The sequence below is a fragment of the Halichoerus grypus genome, chromosome 9, assembly GCF_964656455.1.
Source record: "Halichoerus grypus chromosome 9, mHalGry1.hap1.1, whole genome shotgun sequence".
Lineage (NCBI taxonomy): Eukaryota > Metazoa > Chordata > Mammalia > Carnivora > Phocidae > Halichoerus > Halichoerus grypus.
The window spans coordinates 144,013,266-144,038,518 of NC_135720.1; the positions used below are offsets into that span (position 1 = coordinate 144,013,266).

At 43.5% G+C, this 25,253-nt stretch overlaps 1 protein-coding gene, 1 long non-coding RNA gene and 1 pseudogene across 2 annotated transcripts in view; 1 reads left to right on the forward strand and 2 right to left on the reverse strand.

Moving 5' to 3' along the window:
- ZSCAN23 (zinc finger and SCAN domain containing 23) lies at positions 1–23,303 on the reverse strand. Its single transcript, XM_078055811.1, has 6 exons — positions 21,088–23,303; positions 7,796–7,957; positions 3,995–4,500; positions 3,633–3,780; positions 2,676–3,301; positions 1–1,254 (listed from the first exon to the last, which is right to left on the reverse strand). The coding sequence occupies exons 3-6, from the start codon at positions 4,421–4,423 to the stop codon at positions 1,252–1,254; spliced, it is 1,206 nt and encodes a 401-aa protein (XP_077911937.1). The 5' UTR covers positions 4,424–4,500; positions 7,796–7,957; positions 21,088–23,303; the 3' UTR covers positions 1–1,251.
- LOC144378942 (uncharacterized) lies at positions 18,525–21,903 on the reverse strand (annotated as a pseudogene).
- Positions 23,304–23,316: 13 nt separating the features above from the next.
- The window catches only part of LOC118533782 (uncharacterized), a 36,787-nt gene continuing 34,850 nt past the window's right edge, over positions 23,317–25,253 (forward strand). The window contains exon 1 of the long non-coding RNA XR_004916377.2: positions 23,317–23,515. This is a non-coding gene — a long non-coding RNA (uncharacterized LOC118533782). The remainder of the gene's footprint in view (positions 23,516–25,253) is intronic.

Below are 25,253 nucleotides of genomic sequence, written 5' to 3' on the forward strand. Positions count from 1 at the left end.
TTAGTTTGGTGAACTCTAAGTCATTTAATCATGTTAACCATGACTGCATTCTAAGTGGTGTATGTCTCTACAGCATATATAACATCTTTTGTTTCTTGGTATTTCATCAGTTGTTAAGAAAATTTAGAATTTTTGAGAAGCTGTGAACAAAACAAAACAAAAAGACAAGCACAAAACAAACCAAACATCCAATATTCAACTGCAGGTGTAAAAACAGTCCATTAGAAATACATCCTTTAAAATCCTGATCTGTTCATATTTTAAATCTTTTAAGAGCTGATATAATAGAATTATCCAAACATGCTGCTTCAGCATATGCAGAGGCATTTGAGATACTTACAAACTCAGGTTATAATAGTATATGTATTATATTATTATATGGAATATATATTTACCAGAGAAGTTGATTTTATTTCAAACTTAAGTCTACTATATTTTCCTTAACCTCACTTTAAAATCCATATGTATTTCTTTTGGAAATAATTTAACCTCAAGACACACTAAAATACACTCTTGAGAAAATTTAAGATTTTTGATAAGACCTATAATTAGCCACAAATGGCAACAGCAATGGTTTGATATGTTATGACTAAGGATATATAATAGAGCCAAATACACGAGACTGAAAACCACCCCCATCATTTCTGCATTTCTCTGTAGAAGCATTAGGTGCAACGGTAGTGGCCCAAGCGCTGTTTCCTAGCTCATGGGGAAGTTGTCATTTTAAACAGAGTTTGGCTTGAACCACATTTGGGAAGAATGAAACAATCTGTGACCTTTTAAAGTAGTGACTGTGCATCTATGGGAGTGTGTTAAAAACCGTGGGGCACCAACAAATGAAATACCGTCCACTTGTAAACAGAACGAGGCGGCTCTGTTACTCCGAGGACTGCACTGTTTCACGAGCACAGCAAGGTGTGGAAAAGTGCCAACAGTATCCCACCTGTCTGTGTAATAGAGGAGATAAGGGGATATACACTCACGTCTTCTTGTATTTACATAAAGAAATATTGAAGATACATAAGCTACTAGAAAAATGGCTACATATAAGGGAAAAGATAGGCTCCCTTTTAATGTTGTTCTGATTCTTGAATTGGATGAAGAATGAGTTACCTTTCTTGAAAAGTCCCTCTAAGTAAATTAAAATTTAAAGGTTAAAAATACTCGGGTTGCCTGGCTGGCTCTGTCAATGGAGCGTGCAGCTCTTGATCTTGGGGTTGTGAGTTTGGAGCCCCACGTTGGGTGTAGAGATTACTGAAAAATAAAATAAAATAAAGTGCCCCAAATGAGGGATAAGTGGTCTTCCCTGAAACTCCACTGTAAATTGAACAGAGGAGCTGTGCATTTATTGAAACACATGGATGGGAGGCTTTGTTGAGCTAAAAAGCAAAACCTCAGTGCCCTCTAAATCTTTTAAGTTCCATATGCTAGTAATTTCTATCTGGAGATAAAATCCTTCCAGTGGCTTAGTAGAAAGAACACTAGGAGTTAGAAGACAGGGTTCTAGCTCCAGCTGCATTAACTAGCTGTCCGCATAATCTTACAGCTACGTCCCAGAGCCTCCGTTTCTGTATCAATCATGTAAGGGGACAGAGAAGTGATCTCTAAGGTCCCTTACAGTGTTTCTATTAGTGTTAAGTGACCTGCTGTGTATTTGGTACTCCAATCCAGATTGTCGTCACCAGAGATTTTCCATTCTTTGTGTCCTGGGCTTAGTATAAAGTAAACACTCAATTACTGTTAAGGGAAAGAAGTTTTTTTTTTATGCATAATCTTGGTGGTAATCAATAGGTAATGCTGAGAAGCATGGAGCTTATAAAAAGCAATCAACATGGAAGACTGATCATACTTTTCTACTTTTGTATGTGTTTGAAATTTTCCATAACTAAGAGTTAAAGAAAGCAAAAACTGAAAATGCTTGTAAGTCACAGGAAAAATGCAGAGGCCTATATTTTCGTAACGAAGATCAGAAGTGAGATATCAGATTTTTAGCTAAGTTTCTTGATCTGCACAAATTTAAAATCTTGAGCAGTATCTGCTACATCTAGCCACTGAGGTACTAGTAACACATGGTTGCTTCAATTTCTTGGATCCTAACTGCAGACTGAGTTACTGGAACTCTACGGAGTTCTCCTGTAGGGAAAAGCCTTTTGTGTATTTAAGGGAGGATTCATCTGCCCCCTGTTGTAGGTCAAAAAGAAACTATCACATCTTATGAAAACAGACAATAGTCAAATCGTTTACAGGTTTTACTGCAATTATTTTTAAATTAATTTTTAAATACTATTTAACATAATTTTGTGTTCAGGCAGCATATAATTTTTACAAACTTTTTTAAAAAGTTTCTTAAAACTAGGATGAAGAAGTTTTCCTGAAGTACACCTAGAAAACTTCTTGCACAGACGTGTGTCAGCCTGGAGACTACGTTGATAAAGTCAACACAACAAGATTCAGTATTGCAAAGTGTGGATGTTGTTGACCCCAGAGAACCTGGCAGATGTACTTAAGATATAATGCTTCTCTCAGCATAAAAAATATGGACAATGTCACTGGCTCTTCTTGGAGCCTCCTCAAGAGGATTAAACGATTTTTTACCGTTACCTTACTGCAGGGACAAAGTAGGAACCCACCCTGCGACCGTGCTAGTGGTCTGCCGTCGGGAAAGGCTGCCCTACCTGCTCCGAGGGGCCGGCTGGCCCCAGCACAGGGTGGACCTTCCGATGCTGAACGAGGTTGCAGTGGTAAATGAAGTTCTTGCCGCATTCCTCACATTCGTAAGGCCTCTCCCCGGTGTGAATTCTCTGGTGCTTGAGGAGCACAGAGCGCCGACTGAAGCTCTTACTGCACTGAGCGCACTGGAAGGGCCTCTCCCCCGTGTGGACCCTGAGGTGATGGAAGAGGCCGGCATTCTGACTGAAGGCCTTGCCGCACATGGGGCACTGGTAGCGCTTCTCCCCGGTGTGGAGCCTCTGGTGCTGGAACAGGCCCGACCGCTGGCCGAAGGCCCGCCCACACTCATCGCACTCGTAGGGCTTCTCCCCTGTGTGGGTTCGCTGGTGCTCGATCAGGATGGAGTTCTGGGTGAAGCTCTTGCCACATTCACCACAGACATACGGCCTCTCCACAGAAGAGCTTGCCCGCTGCCTTTCCAGTCTGCCCTCATGGTCACAGGTGTCCGCACACTCAGGCATCCGAGTAGTACCACCATTCAGTTTTTGAGGTACTTCCACAAGAGATCTCATTTCTTTAGAAAGCTCCCTCTTTGGAGCTAACTCCACATTCCAAGTCCCAGCCTCATCACCTGAAATAGTAAGTGGATCACGTGAATGTTAGGTTTCCAAAGGAAAAAGGGAAAAACCAGCCGGGAGAGTGGGTGGCAGGGGACGAATAAGCACGGTTTCTGTTTACTTTCACTTTGCCCTCAGGAAGACAGGCTGAACTGCTCGTGTGCTGTCTGCCTCTTCCGTCAGACCACAGACCTCCTGAGGGCAGGGAGCACGTCCGCCTGGCTTGTCACGGTCTCCCCAGGACCAAGCACACCGCCTGGCGCACAGCAGACACTGAACACATGTGCTGAACTGATGGACACTCGGGGAGTGAGGGAGGCCTCCTGAGGAAATTCTGATCCTCACCGATCTCCTGAACCGGGCACAGCTCTCGCGAATTGCACGGACGCAGCTCTTCCACGGGCTGGAGCCGGCCACCTGACAACTCCTGGGCTGCTCCCCGAGTTGCCTTCTCCTTCGCAAACTCTCCCTGTTCACAAGCATAGGTTGGGACCTGGTGGAAATTAAGGACAGTTAGGAATCAAACATCAGAGACACTTTGTAAGGGGGCCTTCCCAGGTCCACTATATAGGAAAAGAAGAACCGAGAAACCAGCAACAAGAAAGAGGCAGAGAGATGGAGAGCCCACAACAGACCGCATCAGGCGCAAAGAAATCCTCCTCCTCTTCCTGCACTGAAACCCCACACTTGCTCCTGCAGGTACAAACCTCTGTTCTCCCATCTTCCACCTGCTCTCCCGGCTCATCCAGCTCCCTCTCCAGGTCCTCCAGTGCAGTCACCGCGTCCTCCCCACTCGCTGGGCAGTGCTCCCGCATCCAGGCCTGCAGCTCCTCGGGCAGGATGGTCAGGAACTGCTCCAGCACCAGCAGCTCCACGATCTGCTCCTTGCTGTGCGTCTCGGGCCGCAGCCACTGACGGCAGAGCTCCTGGAGTCTTCGAAGAGCCTCTCGGGGCCCAGGTGTCTCCTGATAGCAGAACTGCCGGAAGCGTCTACGGAAGAGCTCTCTGGTATGAGGGTTATCTCTTGGCAGGCCAGATTCCTGCCCAGAGGCATAATCCCCCTCTTCCTCTTCTACCTTTACTGCCAGAAGTCCTTCCTGCATCTCTGAAGTCTGAAGGGCCAATGCTGTGGCCATCTTAGGCTTAACACTTCAGAAAAAGAGTCTATTCTCGATGATTCCTCTTTGATCTTTTCTTCTGGAAATCCCAAAATCTAAAAAATAATTGCAGAGAAAAAAATATTAAAATGTTGAAAATCTTTTCTGCTGGCAGGCACAGGGAGTATCTGTAACAAAAGCAGTCACTGTCTAGTGAAGAACACTGAATGCACGAGTAATGGTAAGGACTACGCAAATTTTTTTTTTTATTATTATGTTACCGACAGAATGGGAGAAGATATTTGCAAATGACATCAGATAAAGGGCTAGTGTCCAAAATCTATAACGAACTCATCAAACTCAACACCCCAGGACTAGCGAATTCTGATGCAGGTGATACTGGAAGGCAAACAGAGACAGAACACCTCCCCTCCCCCAACCGGGTCCCCCCCCCCCCCCACACACACACAGAGGTGATACTGGAAGGCAAACAGAGACAGAATACCTCCCCTCCCCCAACCGGGTCCCCCCCCCCCCACACACACACACACACAGAGGTGATACTGGAAGGCAAACAGAGACAGAATACCTCCCCTCCCCCAACCGGGCCCCAACACACACACACACACACACACACACACACACACACACACACACACACACACAGTTTTATCAAAGGAAGGGACCATTCTGATCATCCTGAATGAATTGTCTCAAATAAGTCAGCTGGGACATAGAGGGTTTCCATTTGAATGGCAAGATAGGAGACCCAGAGTAAGTTTTCAGTTGAATGGAGGTAAACCAGCATTTTGGTGCCAAGTGGTCACAGAGGACACTAAGAATGGGAGAAAAGAGAAACAAAATGGAGAAGGGAGAGAAAGGAAAGAAGATAAAAGGACAGAATGAGGAGCAAAGGAAATGCTCTTGGGGAGGAGAGGCCCAGTCCCCCCAGTCAAGTGAGGCATTGAGGAGAGAGGGCTGTTTGGGGTGGGAGAGATCTGGGATAGAGACCTGGTCCTCCAGGCACAGCCTCTGCAGGCCTATCTTTCTAGGTGGAGATAAAAGATAAAGATAAAATAAGATCATGGATAAAGAGCACAAGAGGCTGGGGCGCCTGGGTGGCTCAGTCGTTAAGGTCTGCCTTCGGCTCAGGTCATGATCCCAGGATCCTGGGATCGAGCCCCACATGGGGCTCCCTGCTCAGCGGGAAGCCTGCTTCTCCCTCTCCCACTCCCCCTGCTTGTGTTCCCTCTCTCGCTGTGTCTCTCTCTGTCAAATAAATAAAATCTTAAAAAAAAAAAAAAAGAGCACAAGAGGCTGGGAGCTTGGTAAATTCTCAAATCTTGTAAATTACCACTATTGTTATTTTCCTTACAAATTTTATTGAAAGATTAAATGAATCCTAGTGATCAAAACACTATGGCAGGGGCGCCTGGGTGGCTCAGTTGGTTAAGCGACTGCCTTCGGCTCAGGTCATGATCCTGGAGTCCCTGGATCGAGTCCCGCATCGGGCTCCCTGCTCGGCAGGGAGTCTGCTTCTCCCTCTGACCCTACCCCTCTCATGTGCTTGCTCTCTCATTCTCTCTCTCTCAAATAAATAAATAAAAAAATCTTTAAAAAAAAAAAAAAAAACCACTATGGCAAAAGAATCAGAAAGTAGTCAACTGAATTGGTCTTGAATCAGAGATGTTAAAATGAAAGAAATATTGATTCTGGTATTTTAAAACAGAGGTAGACTTTGAGCTGTTTCCTGTCCTTTAATTTCTTGGAAATTGTTTATTTTTGAATCTCCTTGAGGATGGAGAGTGGGCAACTGTGTGTAAAATAAAATTAATGCTCATAAAGAGACAAGTGTCTATAACCACTTAAAGCTTACGATAAAATCTTAACCAGAATAGTAATTAATGAAAGCAATTTTCTTTATAAGATTTATTTGTTTGTTTGTTTATTTATTTATTTATTTATGAGAGAGAGCACACAGAAGGAGAGGGAGAAGCCCAACTCGGGACTCGATCCCCAGGACTCCAGGATCATGACCTGAGCCGAAGGCAGACGCTTAACTGAGTGAGCCACCCAGGTGCCCCATGAAAGCAATTTTCTGAAAGAATATTATGTAGCCTAGTGATTTTGACCAGGACCCTCAGTAAAAAATATTTTATAATGGGAAAAAAAAAAAAAAAGAAACATTTTATATTGAGACCCAGAACACCCATATACATGTGCACATGAATGTATGTTTGTGCATGAGATACACACACACACAAGAAACTGAAATAATAATTTCACAAAACACTATGTATCCTGAATTATGTGACACATACTCCTATTTCTTAAATCTTGCTTTTTTTTTTTTTAAACCCCAAAACAAAACACCCTGGTCATAGCCTACCACATAGATTTCGTGATCCCCATGAGTCATGACCTAGAGCTTTAAAAAGTTTCCAAATTTAAGTAAAATGATTATAATTCACTGTAAATCTAACCCAACACTATTCTTAGGTACTGGCATGCATGGGAAAATAAAAAAAAAAACCTAAGGACAGTGTATTTATATTGAACACAGCTCACACTACAACTACAAGAAAAGTTAAATCCATATTCCCACTATTAGTTATAAAGGAGGGAAAAACCACTGGGGTGGGGAAGCATCCTTCTGAGTAATCTGCAAACATAATCCCCTCCACAAATTTCTAACACTTCTGACTTCACTGACGTCTACAGTCACCACCCCAGGAAGAGTCAAGAGGGTTTTTCCCTCCAAAGACAGGATTCCTGAGCTCTTATTTTTTCCCCCAACTTTTCTTGGTGCTGACTCACTATCACTTTGAGTTCCACATTATCTTTTTCTTTCAAAACTTCTCACACCGCTCATTCATTTAGCAAATATTTATTCAGAGCCCATTATATTCCAGGTATTGTTCTAGGCACTAGAAATGGCCAACAAAACACTACTTTGATGGAATTTACACTCTAATCACAATATTAGTAACAGCTGACATTTATATTGCTTTTAAGGTACCAGGCATTGTACTAGATGTTTTACATATATTAACTCACTGCCTCCTTGAAACAACCGTAAGGTTTTGTTATTACCCACATATTGACAGATGAGAAAACCGAGACCCAAACAGTTTGAGTCGCTTGCCCAAGGTCTCACATGCAGATAGTGGTGAAGCTGCATTTCCAACCCAGCAAATCTACTTCAGAATTCACAGTCTCAACCACTACCCCACTATCTCTCCTGTATGTGGGCAGGAAGAAGGGAACAGGATGAAGGAAGGAGCCGACGGGCACAGACAGTAATGAAATAGATGTCAAACAGTGATAAATGCTATAGAGAAAAATAAAGGTAAAGGAGATGGGGAGCAGGGGGAAGAAAGGTCTCTGTATGGAGGAGTCAGGACACTTTACCTTGCTGATAAGGTAAAGTTTGAGCAGAAACCCAAGGGACGTGAGCAGCAGTCACGTGACTATCTGGAGAAGGCCTGTTCCATGCAAAGGGAAGGTTGAGTCCTTGGAGGTAGGAGCATGCCTGGATTCTTCCAGGAACGGCCAGTTGGACCACCAACGTGGCTACACAGAGAAACAAAAGGTACAGTCATGAGAGATAAAAGCAGGCTTTGGGAACAGACTGAGATGCTACCGTAAGGACTCTGCTCTAGTCTAAGACATGTGGAAAGCCATCAGAGGTTTTCAGCACAGGGATGACCAAATTTTACTTACATTTACTATAAAAGTATAACTGGCTGCTGTGACAACAGACTTTGGGAAAAGTGGAAGCAGGGAAAGAAGCTATCTAATAATCTAGGGAGCGATGAGGGGGCTTAAAGCATGGTCTGCAGAGTTTGTTCTAGGGTGTGGAAGTTCTGGGGTGCAAATATCAAATAGGTCAATGAAGAATATGTGCTCTCAATTAACCGAGCATGCCTTCAAAGGATTAAACACCTACTTCTGCCCTCTTGCTCTGTCAACTTTCTAGGCCCTGAAAAATGTCTTTTTCTTATTTGCTGCCCATCCACTTTGGTTTTAAGTCAAAGATTTTCTATTCACAGAAAATGCAGCTGAAGCTTTGAGCTCTGCTCATAGAAAATCATTTCTGCTACATGGTGTTTCAAATTTTTACTCAGTTTCACTATGATCAATCCTCTCTATTCTCTGTATAGTCTAGGCTCCCTTTTGCTTTCCTTTCTTGATTTTGCTTCTGTGGGGTGGCCTAAAATCCCACGGCCTCACACAGCACATCGTAGCTCCTCTTTCAACCCAGTGCCTCTCAAAGGCTTCCCAATTGTTTTATAACCCTGCCCTCCTGGTCACAAACAGTTTCTAATCTCTTTTAGGTTCACCACCCCATTGTACAGGTCTTCCTCAACTTAAATTGGGGTTATGTCCTCATGAACCCATCAAAAGTTGAAAATACCACACGCTGAAAGTGTACCGAATACACCTAATCTACCAAACATCATAGCTTAGCCTCACCTACCTTAAATGTGCTCAGAACATTTATGTTAGCCTACATCAGGCAAAATCGTCTAACACAAATCCTATTTCGTAATTAAGTGTTGAAAATCTCATGTACTTTATTGAATATTGTACTGAAAGTGAGAAACAGAATGGCTGTATGGGTACAGAATGGTTGTATGTATATATCAGTTGTTTCTCATAATTTTTTCTCAAGAAAAGATCAAAACTCAAAATTCGTAGTAGTGAACGTGAATCACTTTCCATCATTGTTAAGTTGAAAAATCATTCTTCATCGCTGGGGACCATCTGTACATGCCAGGTATATAATTAGCGTAATAATCTCTTGCACTTAAAAAAACACATCTGCATTTTAAAGCTGGTTTCTCCTAGAGCCCCAGCAAGCTCAATACTCCCAAATCTACGATGACTCTCAGGGCGAAATGCTCTTTACCAAGGATAGGCATGCAGGTGAAGACCACGCAGCATGCAATACAAATGTGTCTTTATCATAATGTATCCCCACGCTCTCCCCTCTGATGTCACCATCTAAGGCCCCCCCACTACTTACTGGATGCATCCCCACATTCCCAAGCCTGGCTCAAGACTAGTCACATCTCTAGCCCCACTTGTGGGGCCCCACTCTTGTTTTCCTCTATTCCACATGCAAAAACTGCCAGCTCCACTTAGGCTTTTCTTCTCACTATTCTTTCATCAGGCCTTCCTCATCCCTGGTCTATGCCCATGGTCTTCCCTTCTGCACTTATCCAAACCCTACCCAATTTCTGCACCTTGATTTGAATCTCACATCCTCTGAGGTCTTCCTCACCCATTCCATCCACCCTCTTCCTCCTTCCGGCTCTTAGATCATGAGCCCCACCTTTTACCCTCAGTCACCATCTATCCTGCAGTTACTTCTCATATTAAAAAAAAAAAAAATCCAAAACATACAGAATAAAGAATTCCTTCATCGGAAGTAGACACAAAGATTAGAATGGATCCTTTCAGACTTTCTCTGTCCATCTTTGAGTGCGCGCGCACACACACACACACACACACACACAACATAGCTCTTATTTTTCTTATTTATCTGCAATAAGTAGAAGGTAGTATGAGGTAGCAGATCTAGTTGTGACTCCTGACTTACCAACAATGTGATCTTGGGCAAGTTACCTGAGTGATTTTTCTGACCCTCAATCTCATGTACAAAATGAGGACAACTACTCTGTAACGCTGTCAAGGGTAGTAAAGGAGATAATACATATAAACTGGTTTTGCACAAAGGCTGGCACATAATAAGCTTGCAAATCAACCACCTCCTAAAGAAATAATGTGCAATTTTTGGTTTAAGGCGGCTTAATTAATCGCAGCTACCTACCCTTGGGGCCAAGGTCATGTTTTCCGCGGCCCAAAGCACAGCGTGGTAAGTGGGTGGGGAAACGTGCACGATACAGGTGAACACACAAATAAAATAGCTGTTTCATCAAGTTTGCAGACATACTCACGAAGACATATTCGTCTTCAGATTCTTCTTCTCCAATCTTTTTTTTTATTTTTTTATTGTTATGTTAATCCCCATACATTACATCATTAGTTTTAGATATAGTGTTCCATGATTCATTGTTTGTGCATAACACCCAGTGCTCCATGCAGAACGTGCCCTCCTCAATACCCATCACCAGGCTAACCCATCCTCCCACCCCCTCCCCTCTAGAACCCTCAGTTTGTTTTTCAGAGTCTCTTCTTCTCCAATCTTAAATCCTAACTGGAAGCTCAGGACTACTGAGGTCCGAAAGGTGCAGGATCAGATTCAAGTGAGAGAAGTGACCTCCTGGGTGGCGGCTGTAACGCTAATGCAGAGTCAGCGCAGCAGACTCTGGAGCCAGACAGCCCGGACGTGCACCCCGACGACAGCAGCTGCATGACCCCGGGGGAGTTACTTGACCTCATTTTCTTCCTCGACGTTAAAAAAGGGGGCAGATGGGGGAGCTGACATAATAGCAGCGCCTACCACCTACAGTTATGAGAAGTGACTAAGTTAATACTTGTGAAGTGCTTTCAACAATGCCTGCCTGGAACGTAACAACTGCTATTTAAACATTCGCTACAAAAAAGGAAAATCAACACAGGAGCCTCTGCCGTCGGTGGACCAGACTACAGAGGCTGCGGCGGAATATAAAACGATCCCTGCTCATAGCTTAAAGTCGGCCCCCAGCAGAGACCCCCGGACGCGGGAAAATATCCGAGGCGGCCGACAGGGTGAGCACCGAGCCGCCGGGACCCCCGGACAGGCGGTGGACGGGCGGGGAAGAGACCCCGGGGCGGGGGCGGGGGCGGGGGCGGGGGCGGGTCCGGGCCGCCGCCCCGCCTCCCACACTGAGCCCGGCGGCGCAGCGCACACGCCGGCCCCTTCGAAGGCCCTCGGCGGAGCCCGACTCCGAAGCTCACCGGGCATCCGTGGGAGGAGAGGCCACCAGGCCAGACGGCACCACCTCCGAGTCCTTGACAACCGCAGCCCGAGGAGAGCCAGGCTACAAAGGCCGGAAGTGCGTCACGCGGGCCGCCTCCCGGGGACGGCGCTTCCGGCCGCGTTCCTTCTAGCAAGCCCGGAGGTCTCACGCCTCTGTGATCGCCTCGCGGAATCTCCTCTCCAGGTGGAGTGAGGCGCGGGGAGGCCCCAGCGGGGCAATTGTAATAAGGCCAACTTGGAGTTTTGCACATATTACCTCATTCATTCTAAATAGCAACTCTGTAAGTTAGGTGCGATTATCCCCATTTAACAAATGAGGAAACTGACGTGCATTCCTTCCGCACTTGTTGTCATTCCTGAAAAGAAATAGGTTTTTGTGCACTTTACTTAATTGCACAAGATATTCCAGGCTCCTTTTATACTTTTCCTGCTCTAGACCTAGAATCCACCATTGTTCCATGAAGCTCTGATTCCTTTCAGTGGAGAATGGTATACAGAAACCAATAGGTAAGCTCATTGGCACTGGGATGTATCATTGCTTCTAGGCCCTATCAATGATTATATTTTCTTCAGGATTTTATAGAATGTCTCCAATTCAAATACAACTCCACAGTCTGTTTGTTTTTTTTTTTCATTTACACCATTGCACGTTTGTTTTTCCTTTTCCTTTCTGTTTTTCCCCACGGAAAACCTGGTTCCCAACAGCATCCATATATATTCATCCAATTTGCTCTATCTTAAAATATAAACAAAATAGTTTCACATTTACAGTGCCGGTATCACTAGCAACAATATACCTGATGTGTGGAGTTCAAAATTCCTTTGCTTGCTTTGCTTGTTTATTGGTTCTTGAACTATATCCCATTAGGGGGAGTATAGTCAGAGTACTGTATACATATATTAATTTGAATTCTTTTCTCTTTATAGTTGTTATAAACTTGATATACAGTTAGGATCATTTGTTTCTGTTTGTTTTTCTATTTCAGGGTTTGTTTTCCTTTCATCCCTTTTCATTTCTTTTCTGAACATGCAGAACACTTAGTTCAAAATCTAAATGATATAAAAGGATATATCCAGAGTTTTGCTTCTATCCCTAACTCCTTTACTCCATATACAGTTGACCCTTGAACAACATGGGTTTGAACTGTGTGGGTTCACTTATACACAGATTTTTTTCAATAAATACAGTACAGTTCTATAAATGTGTTTTCCTTATAATTTCCTTAACATTTATTTTCTCTAGCTTACTGTATTATAAGAATACAGTATATTATACATATAACATACAAAGTATGTGTAAATCTACTAATTATGTTACTGGTAAGACTTCTGGTCAAGAGTAGGCTGTTAGTAGTTAACTTTGGGGGAGTCAATAGTTATACATGGATTTTTGACTGCATAGGGGTACTTCCAACCCCTGCATTGTTCAAGAGTCAACTGTATTCTCATGCCCCATTTTCATTAGTTTTAATTTATCCTGTCTTTCCTTCCTCTTTCCCTTCTTCTTTCCTCTCTTCTCTACTCTCCTTTCTCTTACAAAAATAATCACTTACCTTCTTTACCACTATGAATTATCATATTAAATACATTCTTTTGCATCTTGCTTTATCGCTTACTAAAATAACCTGGAAATTATTTGTTCACTGAAATATCCCTCTTTTTATTTATTTATTTATTTTTTGCAGTGGCATAATACTCCATCATGCGGCCGTACCATAATTTTTCCAACCAGTCTGTAAGGGATGGGTATTTGGATTGTTTCCAATATTTTGTTTTAACAAATAATGCTACAATGAAAAATGAAGAAAGAGGAGGAAGGAGAGAGAAAGGGGAGTGTCTTTGCAAGCATTGTATTATTTTGCACTCAACAGCAAAGTGTGAGAGTGCCTGTTTTCACATAGCCTCCCCAACTGTATGTTTTCAGGTTTTTGAATTTTGTCAATATGACAGGTCATTGGGTATTTCTTAAGCAACCACAACCCCAATGCTGAAAACCCTGTTAAAAATGGATTCATAGTATACTCCAAAAACTATAAAACATTGAGGGAAGAAATTGAATATGACACAAACAAATGCAAAGAGATTCCATGCTCGTGAATTGGAAGAACAAATATTGTTAAAATGTCCATGTGATCTACTGATTTAATGCAGTCTCTATCAAAATACCAACATTTTTCACAGAACTAGAACAAATAATATTTGTATGGGACCACAAAAGACCTTGAATAGCCAAAGCAATCTTGAAAAAGAACAAAGCTGGAGGTATCACAATCCCAGATTTCAAGGTATACTACAAACTTCTAGTAATCAAAACAGTATGGTACTGGCACAAAAATAAACACATAGATCAATTGACAGAATACACAACGCAGAAATAAACCCACACATATGTGGTCAATTAACCTTTGACAAAGGAGACAAGAATATCCAATGGGGGAAAAGACAGTCTCTTCAATGAATGGTGCTGGGAAAATTGAACAGCCACATGCAAAAGAATGAAACTGGACCACTTTCTTACACCATACACAAAAATAAACTAATGGATTAAAGACCTAAATGTGAGACCCAGTACCATAAAACTCCTAGGAGAAAACATAGACAGTAATTTCTTGACATTGGACCGAGCAACATTTTTCTAGATATATCTCCTCAGGCAAGGGAAACAAAAGCAAAATTAAACTATCAAGACTACACCAAAATAATCAGCTTTTGCACAGCAAAGGAAAACATCAACAAAATAGCAAGGCAAAATACAGAATGGGAGAAGATATTTGCAAGTGACATATCCAATAAGGGGTTAATATCCAAAATATATAAAGAATTTATGCAACTCAGCACCAGAGCCCCCAAATAATCCAATTAAAAAATGGGCAGAAGACATGAATAGACATTTTTCCACAGAAGACATACAGATGGCCAACACACACATGAAAAGATGCTCAACATCATTAATCATCAGGAAAATGCATATCAAAACCACACTATCACTTCACATCTGTCAGAATGGCCAAGACCAAAAAGACAAGAAATAACAAGTGTTGGTGAGGATGTGGAGGAAGAGGAACTCTCCATGCATTGTTGGTGGGAATGTAATTTGGTGCCACCACTGTGGAAAACACTATGGAAGTTCCTCAAAAAATTAATAGAATTACCTTATGATCCAATACTTCCACATTTGGGTATCTGCCCAAAGAAAACAAAAACAGTAATTCAAAAAGATATATGCACCCTTATGTTTATTGTGACATTATTTACAATAGCCAAGATATGGAAGCAGCCCAAGTGTTTATTCATAGATATAAAAAAAAAATGGATTCACAGTGCCACATGTTAGCAAAGATTATGGAGCAATGAGAACTTTCATACGCTATTGATGAGAGTGTAAATTGTAATACTATTTTGGGGAAACTCTTTGGCATATCTCTTAAGCTGAACACATGCATATTCTATGACCCAGGAGTTTTACTTTTAGAGATAGCTACCAGAAATGAATATATATTTGCATCTAGACATGTCTGAGCAGCATTTTCATAGCTCTAAAGTGGAAACAACCCAAATGTCCATTAACAATAGGATAGATACAAAAAGTAAAGTTTATTCATACAATAGAATACTATGCAACAATAAAAATGAACTACAGCTATAAGCCACAGTGATAAATTTCACAAACATAATAGTGAAAGAAGGCAGACACAAAAAGATACATACTTCATGACTCCATTTACATAAACTTCAAACTGGGAAAACTAATATCTGGTGTTAGAAGTCACAACAGGAAGGAGGATGGAGCACAAGTGGGTCTTCCTGGGAATGGGTAATGTATTTCTTGACTTTGGTGGTGGTTATGTGGGTGGTTTCACTTTATGAATTTCATTTACCTGTACACTATAACTTGTGTATTTTCAAGTATAGATATATTTCAATAAAAAATTTTTTGGGAATGTTTTTTTAAAATCAAACCATTTTACAGTTGAAGAAACCAAGGTTCAGAGAAATGAAGTATGTTGCTGAGGTCAGCGGAGCTGGGACTTAAATCCAGGTTTCCTGATCAGGTAGCTTCCTTAGCCCTGAAGGATCCTTTAGCTAGGAATCTTTGCATATGGGTCTTAAAGGGGCCATTTCTTTTGTTGCAAGTTTAACACAGTGTTCATTAGACAAAAATATAGTTATTAGTAATACTTAGATACATATGTATGATAATCTTCTTACTTGGCTATCCCACAAATGCTTCTCAAATAGATAGAAGTGGAGATATATATATATATATATGTATGTATGTATTTTTTTTTTAAGATTTTATTTATTTATTTGTCAGAGAGAGAGCGCACAAGCAGGGGGAGCAGCAGGCGGAGGGGGAAGCAGGCTCCCCACTGAGTAAGGAGCCTGATGTGGGACTCAATCCCAGGAACCTGGGAACATGACCTGAGCTAAAGGCAGACGCTTCACCAACTCAGTCACCCAGGCATCCCGGAGATATATATATTTTAAAGTCGAAAGAGACCTAAAATTATTATACAAGCTCTAAGGTCATTATATAGAAATATGGAGTGTTTTATTTAAATAAGGTGATTGATAAAATAGAACAGATCAGAAAAATTTGAAACACATCTAAAATTATGTTCTCTCTCTCCCTCTCTCTATATGTTTTATGTGTGTGTGTATATATATACATTAATCTCTCCAAATAGACAATATAAGTAAGTGAAAATAATTCTCAAATTAGGGAGGTAGGAATCTAGAGGAATTTTTTTCTTTAAAAAATATCCTTTAGGGGCGCTTGATTGGGTCAGTGTGTTAAGTGTCTGCCTTAGGCTCAGGTCATGATCTCAGAAGCCTGGAATCAAGCCCCACATAGGGCTTCCAACTCAGCGGCGAGTCTGCTTCTCCCTCTCGCTCTGCCTCTCTGCCTGCTTGTGCTCTCTCTCTCAAATAAATAAAATCTTTAAAAATATCCCTTATTACCAAATTAAAATGGATTTAAACTGTATTTTTTTCACAAGTCTTTTTAATATCATTAAAAGAAGCCTGTTAAGTTTAAGGGATCTCCAACTCAGGAGTTTTACATATTCTCATTCCCCACTTCCCGCTTTTTCTTCTTGCTCTATTCTCCTAATCTCTTAATATCCATACACCACTGTACCTCCTAGTTCTAATTTTGTTTCTTGCAGCCTTTACCATTCATTCATTCTTATGTAGATCAGTCTTCTAGCAGACATTTAACAATTCAGAACTCAAAATATTTAGGACTGTTGGCACAGATTGTTTGCCTACCAAATAAGTATTCTTTTTTATTAGATGACAGGACTCCAATTTTTATGTGTACACTGGCACCTGGAATTACATTTCCTAGCTACTTTTTTATTTTATTTATTTATTTGAGAGATTGAGAAAGAAAAGGAGCAGGGGGAAGGAGAGGGAGCAGATTCCCCACTAGCAGCAAGCCCAATGTGGGGGCTTGATCCCAGGACTCAGGGATCATGACCTGAGCTGAAGGCAGATGCTTCACGGACTGAGCCACCCACACGCCCCTTTTTCCTAGCTACTCTTGCAGCTAAGTGTGGTCATGTGACTCAATTCTGGCTAATTAAATGTAAGAGGAAATGTGTGCATTCTGAGCAGGCTCCATGAAAGACCCCGAATTAGCTGAGAGAATCCCTTTTATGCCCTTCCTGCTGACTGGAATGCAGAGTTGATGGCTGGTGCTTCAGCAGCCACGGGAAGAGAAGAAGCTGCATGCAGAAGATGATGACAACATGAGATCCCCGATGACCCCACAAATAAACCACCAACCATAAATGATCTGCTTTTAGACTTCTTTTACATGAGAGAAATACACCGTGTGAATTTTTCAGATTTTTGTTACTAGCAGCTGATCATAAATTCTGACATATGGGGTCTGCTCCTTGACTTAGTTTTAGATACATATGTATGATAATCTTACTCAGCTATTCCACCTCTTATGTGAGATGCTTCTCAAATATAGAGGTGGAGATATATTTTAAAGTCTAAAGTGGCCTAAAATTATTATACAAGCCAAAAGGTGATTATATAGAAATACGGAGTGTTATTTTCAAATAAGGGTGACAGATCAGAAAAATTTGGAACATATTATCTAAAATTATGTTCTCTAACCTTAAAAAACTAGGGTTTTCTTTTCCTTTTTGTGTTAAATGTGATCCTATCATCTCTGACTGAACTATCTCTGCTTCCTCCCCCCAAACACAGATATTTAGGAAACACAATTTGGAGAAAGGGTAGAGAATTAGTCAGCAATGATGCGTATGGTGCCAGAATGAATGTATATGGTCAGGAAAAAAGGGGAAGAGAGAACAGGTGAAAAGTGGCATTGTATTCAGTAATTCATCACCCACTCGGTAAATTATGTCAAAAATGTCAGTCAACCCAGGCTCAAGTGTCCATAGCTTGAGTTACCCTCCAAGGTTGTTACACTTGGAAGTTTGAGCTCTCCCTTGAAACCTGGGGGAAGTTAGGGTCTGTCCACTTATAAGTACACTGGCTAATCAATATAAAAAGGATAGCTCTACCATTAACAGTAATATCAGACTTAATAGAAATGACAGATAATACCCTCAGGGTCACTTGGTCCCTGAAATAAGTCACCTCCCATGTGGGAGCCATGCTAAAGGGGAGTATTCTCTAGTTTATCCAGTTTAACCTCCCAGTGGTATACTCTTTTTGATCCCTGCTACCCATCTTCTAACCCAGGGAAGTATCTATATTTTCTTTTGACTTGAATCATCCTCTGCTCTGTTTGGGGAAGACCTCACAACTCCTCTCCAGAACCAACCTATTTTATTTTTCTCTGCATTAACATAATGGTGCCTGAACAAGGAGCACGTCTTGGGACCATCCCAGGTGGATGTGCAGTGCACGGGGGCACCACTGGACAGGAGGTCGCTCCATCTGCCATTGCAGTATGGCTTCCATCTGGATCAGCACTGCAGCCTGTCCTCTGGAAGGGTGAGCAGTGCCTCCGTGGACACTCGCTGTTCTCCAGTGCTCCAGAAAGGGGCCGTCCTCCTCTTCCTGAAGGAGCAAGATCGTAGTTTTAGAAGGTAATCCTGATGGTCACCCAGTTAACTGAAAGCACACAAACCTTCGGTGCTCTTAAGTGTAGGTACTCAACAGGGTCATCAGTCTTTAAGCCATGCCATTTTTAGTGGAACATTAGGAACACTGTTATACCACCTCTTGGAGGCTCAGCACCCAGAAAACGTCTTTATTCTAAATGGGGTTAGTCAGACATATGTAAAACTTTTCCAACAAAGGAAAAGAGGGCATTCAGGGCATGAGCAGGGAAGACAAAGACATGGAAGCCTGAGTGTACTTGGGGTGGCCGGGCAAAATGAGACCAATACAACAGAGCTGCTGGACAGTGAAGGAAAATAACATTGGAAATCCTGGGACAAATTTATGGAAGACACTCCTGAATGTTTACTTTCATTGTGAATAGGATGAAACTGGCCATTCTGAAGCTTTGCACTTTTAATTAACTAGCCTTCAGGCCTTGAAACAGATAATGGGGTTGGCTCATTCGAAAGAGGGAGGATCTACTCTGTGGGTACTTTGATGTCAGAGGAGATTGGGACATATTGAGAGTGCTCACACGGCTCATCTAAATTCTGCCAGGAACAAATGCTGCTCAACATTTTTACTACAATAATTTAAGCAACGTGGTTTTGATTAGTTGTGGTTGTTTTTCTTTCTTTTTTTTTTTTAATGTTGAAATGAGACCTGACCTCTGTTTGAAGGACTTTCCATACTTATTACACACATAGTTTTTGTTGTGGATTCTCTGGTGCTCAGTGAGATGTGAGCTCAGACAGAGGGCCTTCCCACACTTGTCACATTCATAGGGTTTCTCCCCAGTGTGAATTCTGTGATATCTGTTAAGGTCAGAACTTCCACTGAAGGCTTTTCCACATTCATCACATTCGTAGGATTCTTCTCCTGTATGAATTCACTGATGTTTAGTGAGGTCTGAACTTTCCCTGAAGGCCTTCCCACAGTCAGTGCACTGGTAACATTTTATTAAGCTATGGTCTCTCCGACGCTGAGCAAGTCCTGTGCTGTTACTGAAGTTTTACCACAATCACCGCCCTCATACAGCTCCTCCCCATTGTGATTTCTCTGATGTTTAATAAGAACTGAGCCTTGACTAAAACTTTTACCACACTTCTTACACTGACACAGTTTTTCATCCGTGTGAATTATGAGGTGCTTAAAAAGAGTTGTGCTTTGACTAAAGGTTCTCCCTCACTCTTGACACTGAAAGAGCTTTTCCCTTGTGTGGATTTTCTGATGTCCAAGAAGACTGATGCTATGCATGAAGCTTTTCCCACACTGATCGCATCTGTGTTGTTGTCATTCCTCTGAATTTCCTCGATGCCTGCCAACCTGTGCTTGCATTCATGAAGGTCTCCAAAATGGGTCCCCCGGAAAATGTTCCTGCCTCTGCGGATTCTACGGAGTATCATCTTCTGTGATTCCATTCCTTTGGATGCTCCCTGCTTTCCAGCCAATTTCCCAGTCTCAGGCTTGGTCTCACTATCTAAAATAGGAAATGGATCATTCAAACATCACTTTCTTTTATTTAAGCTTTTTATTATGGCAAATTTTAGACATATATAGAAGTAAACAAAATGGAAATGTCATCTGTTTGAACTGACAGAATATTACATCCCAAGGGACCATTTTTCTCTTTTTTAGTCATGTTGCCCCAACAATCGATCAATATCTCTTCAGCTCAATTAAGGAAGGAAAGCGCTAGAGAGGAAAGGTGAAACAGACATATTCTGGAATAAATAACCTATGTCCTAGTCACTAAGGTAGGATCAGGAACAATCTTTACCATGAAAAAGGCACAAATTATTAAAGAGTTTGTTAAAAGTCTAAGTGTATAAAGAGTACTTCAAACTGCATTCAAATACAATTACAGAGGAAAGGCAAAAGTGTATTTATTCTATTGGTTGGAAAGAAAATTCTTTGTCTTAATCTTCCCCCAAAGAGAACATTGCTTACAGATTCAGTGTAAACCAATAATTACCTTATATTAACTAAGATCAGTATTCCTTTATGAACACAATTGAAAAATACAGTTTTAGTGAAATTTGGCCTAAGGGAGATAAATGTCCCACTGAACTCATTAAAACGAAGATTCCACCTGAACTCAAACGAAATACAGGAAAAGGACTGATTTCTTGACTGTTCTGGTCATTTTATTGCTATTTTCTGGACAGACTGTGAAGGGGATCAGGATGTAAGGAGGGGGGTAGCTTTGTAAATGGGAAGCACATCTGACATGTAGAGAATGTGGAAAGGAAAAGGTACCAAATGTACACTGGAGTGACATGTAGGGGAAGGGACCAGCGTGAAAAGAGGAGGGAATTTAATGTGGAAGAAGACAGGAGAAATGCAGTCAACGTGAAAGGTTTTAAAGGTGGCTTCATCCCAGATGGGTCGATAAAACTTAGAGGGTAGGGCAAGACACTGAGACGGCCACTGTAAAGGAGATCGTAAAGGAGAAGCAACAGCATGATGTGATCATTCAGTGCTTTAATAAAAAGCAAAGATGGGTATGTGAAAAGCAAATAAAATAAAAACCTTTTTAAAAGGCCAAGAATAAAGGTTGTACTTTGTAAAAAGAGAGGTAGATAAGCCAGCAAGGATTCTGGGTGAGGGTTAGACACACTCATGATTAAGCTGCAAAGGACGGCTTTGATTAGCCAAGCAGGAGCCCGCTACCCTAACCCACCTTCCCAGATCGGTTCCTCCTCTTCCTCTTCACCTCTCTCTTGTAGGGAAGGGGCTCCAGAGAGGCATCCTTAAGCAGAGTCTCCATGTGCTGGAGCTGATAACTTGGTGACTGGGGTGCGGCTCCCAGGGACATCACCTCCTCCCAGAGCACTTCCTGTCCATCTGCTTGGAATGTGCCCTGGAGACAAGGAGGAAGCACTGGGCTTGAGAAGAAGCTGCTGTTGAGAACTAGAACTAAAACCTTAGGAAACATTTCCCAGGGAGAAACAGGACAGGGAAAAAGGACTCAACAGGCTTAGGAGAGATGAGACAGAAAAAGGAACCAACAGAAACAATGAAGCATCGATGGGGACAAAAGCTCACAGCTGCCCTCACTGCTTTCTTATGAACCTAACCAGTAGGTGCTGCTTGTTGCCACCACAGAACACCTCTTCCCACCTGAAATCCCGGATCATCAGACTCTCCTCCAACATAGCCTCATCTCCATTCAGTGGATGCTGCTCCCGCACCCGGGCCTGCAGCTCCTCGAGCAGGATGGTCAGGAACTGCTCCAGCACCAGCAGCTCCACGATCTGCTCCTTGCTGTGCGTCTCAGGCCGCAGCCACTGACGGCAGAGCTCCCGGAGCCGGCTCAGCGCCTCCGGGGTCCAGATGTCTCCTGGTAGCAGAACTGCCTGAAGCGCTGGCGGGAGACCTCCTGACAGGACTGGCTGTTCTTCTGCAAGTCAATTTCTTGTACAAAAAAGTTATCCTCCTCCACCTTTACTGTCACAGGTTCTTGTTCTCCATCCTGGATGATGAGACCTGCAGCCATTTTCTCTCAGGGGAGGGGTGCCTGCAGATGGCTTTATACTCCGAGGAGAGTCCCCTTCACAAAACAGAGACCAGTATTAAGACGAAAAATTGCACCAGTTAAAAAGAAAATCTATTATGTACTATTAAAGGCTGCCCAGGACACTTTAAGAAAAACACAACAGAAGAGGTTTTTGAAATTTTGCTAACAGTGACGTAGATGACTTGAGGATCTGCCATTCTTGGTAATGAAAATTTATAGGACTATTTTAGAAATTAAGAGTAACCTTTTCCCTACGAATCCTTGCTGTGCTCGCTCTACTCCGGTGAAACCCTCTTCCATTTTAGACTCGTCAATGCACTCCAGCTGCTTGGGATGCTCTTACCCAGGTATCAGCATGGGACGTTCCCTCACTTCATTACAGCATGCCCAAAACCACTGCCTCGAGAAGACACTTCCAGACCGTCCTGTACAAAGTGGCTCTCCAACCACGACCACCCGCGGACCCTGACGACCTTGTTCCACCGGCTGACGCCATATGCTCGCTCGCTCCGTGCTGCCCCCACGATAACATAAGCAGGGCTTCACCTGCTCCGTACACCGCACTCAGTGGTGCCAAAACCCCGCCCGATACGCAGTAAGTCATCAGGAACTACGCCGAAGAGAGACCAACGAAACGCATCAACTGTAACACCTCCTCAGAACTCGCTCGGGAACTGTTTATACCGTGTGATACACAAACACGATCAAATACAGCAGCGAAAACATTACCTACAATGGGTCCACAACCCCTCCTCCACAACTGTGAACTCCCCCAATGTTCTGAAAACCGAAAGTATTTCCCCAAAGTCACTTGAAGGCAATATTCGAAGTAACAACTGTATTAGTAACAAAACGCGTCCTGGAATGACATGAACCTTAGTCTTGGTGGGAACAGTCCTGTTTCGCGACAGAACTACGAACACGTCTGTCTGTGGGCCGCCCCAGACGCCTGGGGCGCTAGGCATTCGAAACACCATGCAAGCACCGTGCTTTAAACAAAAATCCCCAAATTCGGGTTCCGAAAACACTTCCGACCCCAGGGACTGGAGAAAAGTTCCGTTTTCTGTACGTCAGGGACCCACCAGATTGCAGGAAAACCGCCCGTCTCACACTCCGAAGTCCTCCTTCGCGACGGCGCTGGAGGCCGGAGCCGCCGAGGCGGGCCGGGGGCGGGGGAGGTGTTCACCAGAGACCCGCCTCCGGCCGCCCAGACGGCCCGCGGGGCCTCACTCCCGCGGCGCCGGGCACAGGAGCGGGCCCCGCGCGCGAGAGCTGGCCCCTCAGCCTCGGCGACCGCGGCCACAGCCCGGGCCCACCCTCCCGGAAGCCGGAAACCCCGCTCCCGGAAGTGCGCCGTGCCCCTCTAGGAGTTCCCGTCTCTATGGTTCGTGGCCGCCCGCCAGGCCGCTGCAAGGGCCTCGGGTGCGCACGCGTCGCCCGGGAATCCGGCAGCGAGCCAACCCTCTCCCTCGTGAACGCCCGGGTTTGTCTTCCTCGCTCCACCTGCCGCCATCCCGACGTCAGCCCCGCCCCTTCCCCCGCGTGTGTGGTTCTCCCAGCGTGCGTGCTTCCGCATCTCCTCCCCGCTCACGTAAGCACGCGGACGTGCGCGTTTCTGTGCAAGTGTAGCAAGTGTGTGCGGCAGAGCGTGACGCGGGCCTCCTGTTCGTGTTGTGCTGCGGGTTGTCGGGGAGCGGGGATACCCCGTGCCCTTCGAGGTCCTTGTAGGCGGACGAAGAACCAAACTGACATTGTTAGGGTGGCTGGTGACGCGGGTGGCGGGGATTTGCAGCAAGAGCAGAGCGACTAGCAGGACAGTTTGTTCACTCTCCGTGGGAGGAGGGGCCGGACAGCTGGCGAAACGTCGGGCTGGGCCTTTGAAGGATGTGCGGTGGGGGGAGGCGCTCGATTCTTGGCCAGGCAGGGCGGCGGGTGGCAGGTTTCTCTAGGGCCTGTGTCCGGGGCTCCTCCGGGATGTGGGTTGTGGTCAGGCTAGAGAAGAATATGTTTTGTAGTTGAGGTCTGTTTTCCCAGAACGTAGGGCACCGTGACCTAGAAAAACAGAGGTAGGGCCAAGTGCGGACACCTGTGAGTTTTGTCTGTAAGGTGGCTGGGGAAGGGGGGGCTTTGAATAGATTTTTTTCAGAGATTAACCAGAGAAAATCAGATTTGATACCATACAAGCGGGAAAGCCAGACAGACATGAAAGTCCAGAGACAGTCAAGCAAAATGAGGTATAAATGTCATCCTCAATTAAGGAGAACCTAGTAGGGGTCTGGGACTTCAAAGGGAAGGAATGCAATCCTCAGGAAGATGAAAAAGAGTAAATGTTTGATAAACAAGTGTTTTCATGGCCACTCAGAAACAATGGGACATAGAGGATTTTGATCAAACAGGCCTTGCTAGGTTCCTCCCTGCCCAGCGTCCCTAGTTCATACCATAATGTAGTTATCCATGGTGACAGCTCTCTTCCTGGAGCAGGACCTCTATCTAAATTCTTTTTAGCCAGTTATGAGGGAGGTAAAGAACTTTTACAGAATCTGCTGGGTTTCAATTGCTTTTTAAAAAAAATTTTATTTACATTAAATTACATTAAATATTTAAATTCAGTTAACATATACTGTATTATTAATTCCAGGAGTGGAATCTAGTGATTCATCAGTTGCATATAACACCGTGTGCTCATTAAATCCACTGTCCTCCTTAATGCCGATCACCCAGTTACCCCATCGCCCTACCCACCTCCCCTCCAGCAACCTTAACTCAAAATAATCTTCATGCCTAGGAGGCCCATCTTGGGGCAGCCCCTACATGATCCAGTTACTTAATGTCTCTGTGCCTCATTTTCATTTTCTTTTTTTTTTTTTTTTTTTTTTTTTTTTTTTTAAAGATTTTATTTATTTATTTGACAGAGAGAGAGATAGCGAGAGCAGGAACACAAGCAGGGGGAGTGGGAGAGGGAGAAGCAGGCTTCCCGCCGAGCAGGGAGCCCGATGTGGGACTCGATCCCAGGACCCTGGGATCATGACCTGAGCCGAAGGCAGACGCTTAACGACTGAGCCACCCAGGCACCTCATTTTCATTTTCTATAAAATAAGAATAATAGTACAGACAGTTATGAATATTGAATGATTAATATGTAAAGAGCCCCTGTGGCCAGGTAGATCCTTCCAAGTCATCTGGAATAATTTTTTTTTTTTTTAAAGATTTTTTATTTATTTATTTGAGAGAGAGAGAATGAGAGAGAGCAAGCACATGAGAGGGGGGAGGGTCAGAGGGAGAAGCAGACTCCCTGCCGAGCAGGGAGCCCGATGCGGGACTCGATCCAG

Bases quoted from the DNA above. Each gene is read 5' to 3' on its own strand.
- ZSCAN23 (XM_078055811.1), bottom strand. From the start codon at position 4,423: ATGGCCACAGCATTGGCCCTTCAGACTTCAGAGATGCAGGAAGGACTT. The intron at 3,781-3,994 runs GTTTGTACCTGC...AATTTCCACCAG, and splicing joins TGGAAGATGGGAGAACAGAG to GTCCCAACCTATGCTTGTGA. The intron at 3,302-3,632 runs GTGAGGATCAGA...TTACTATTTCAG, and splicing joins GTGCCCGGTTCAGGAGATCG to GTGATGAGGCTGGGACTTGG.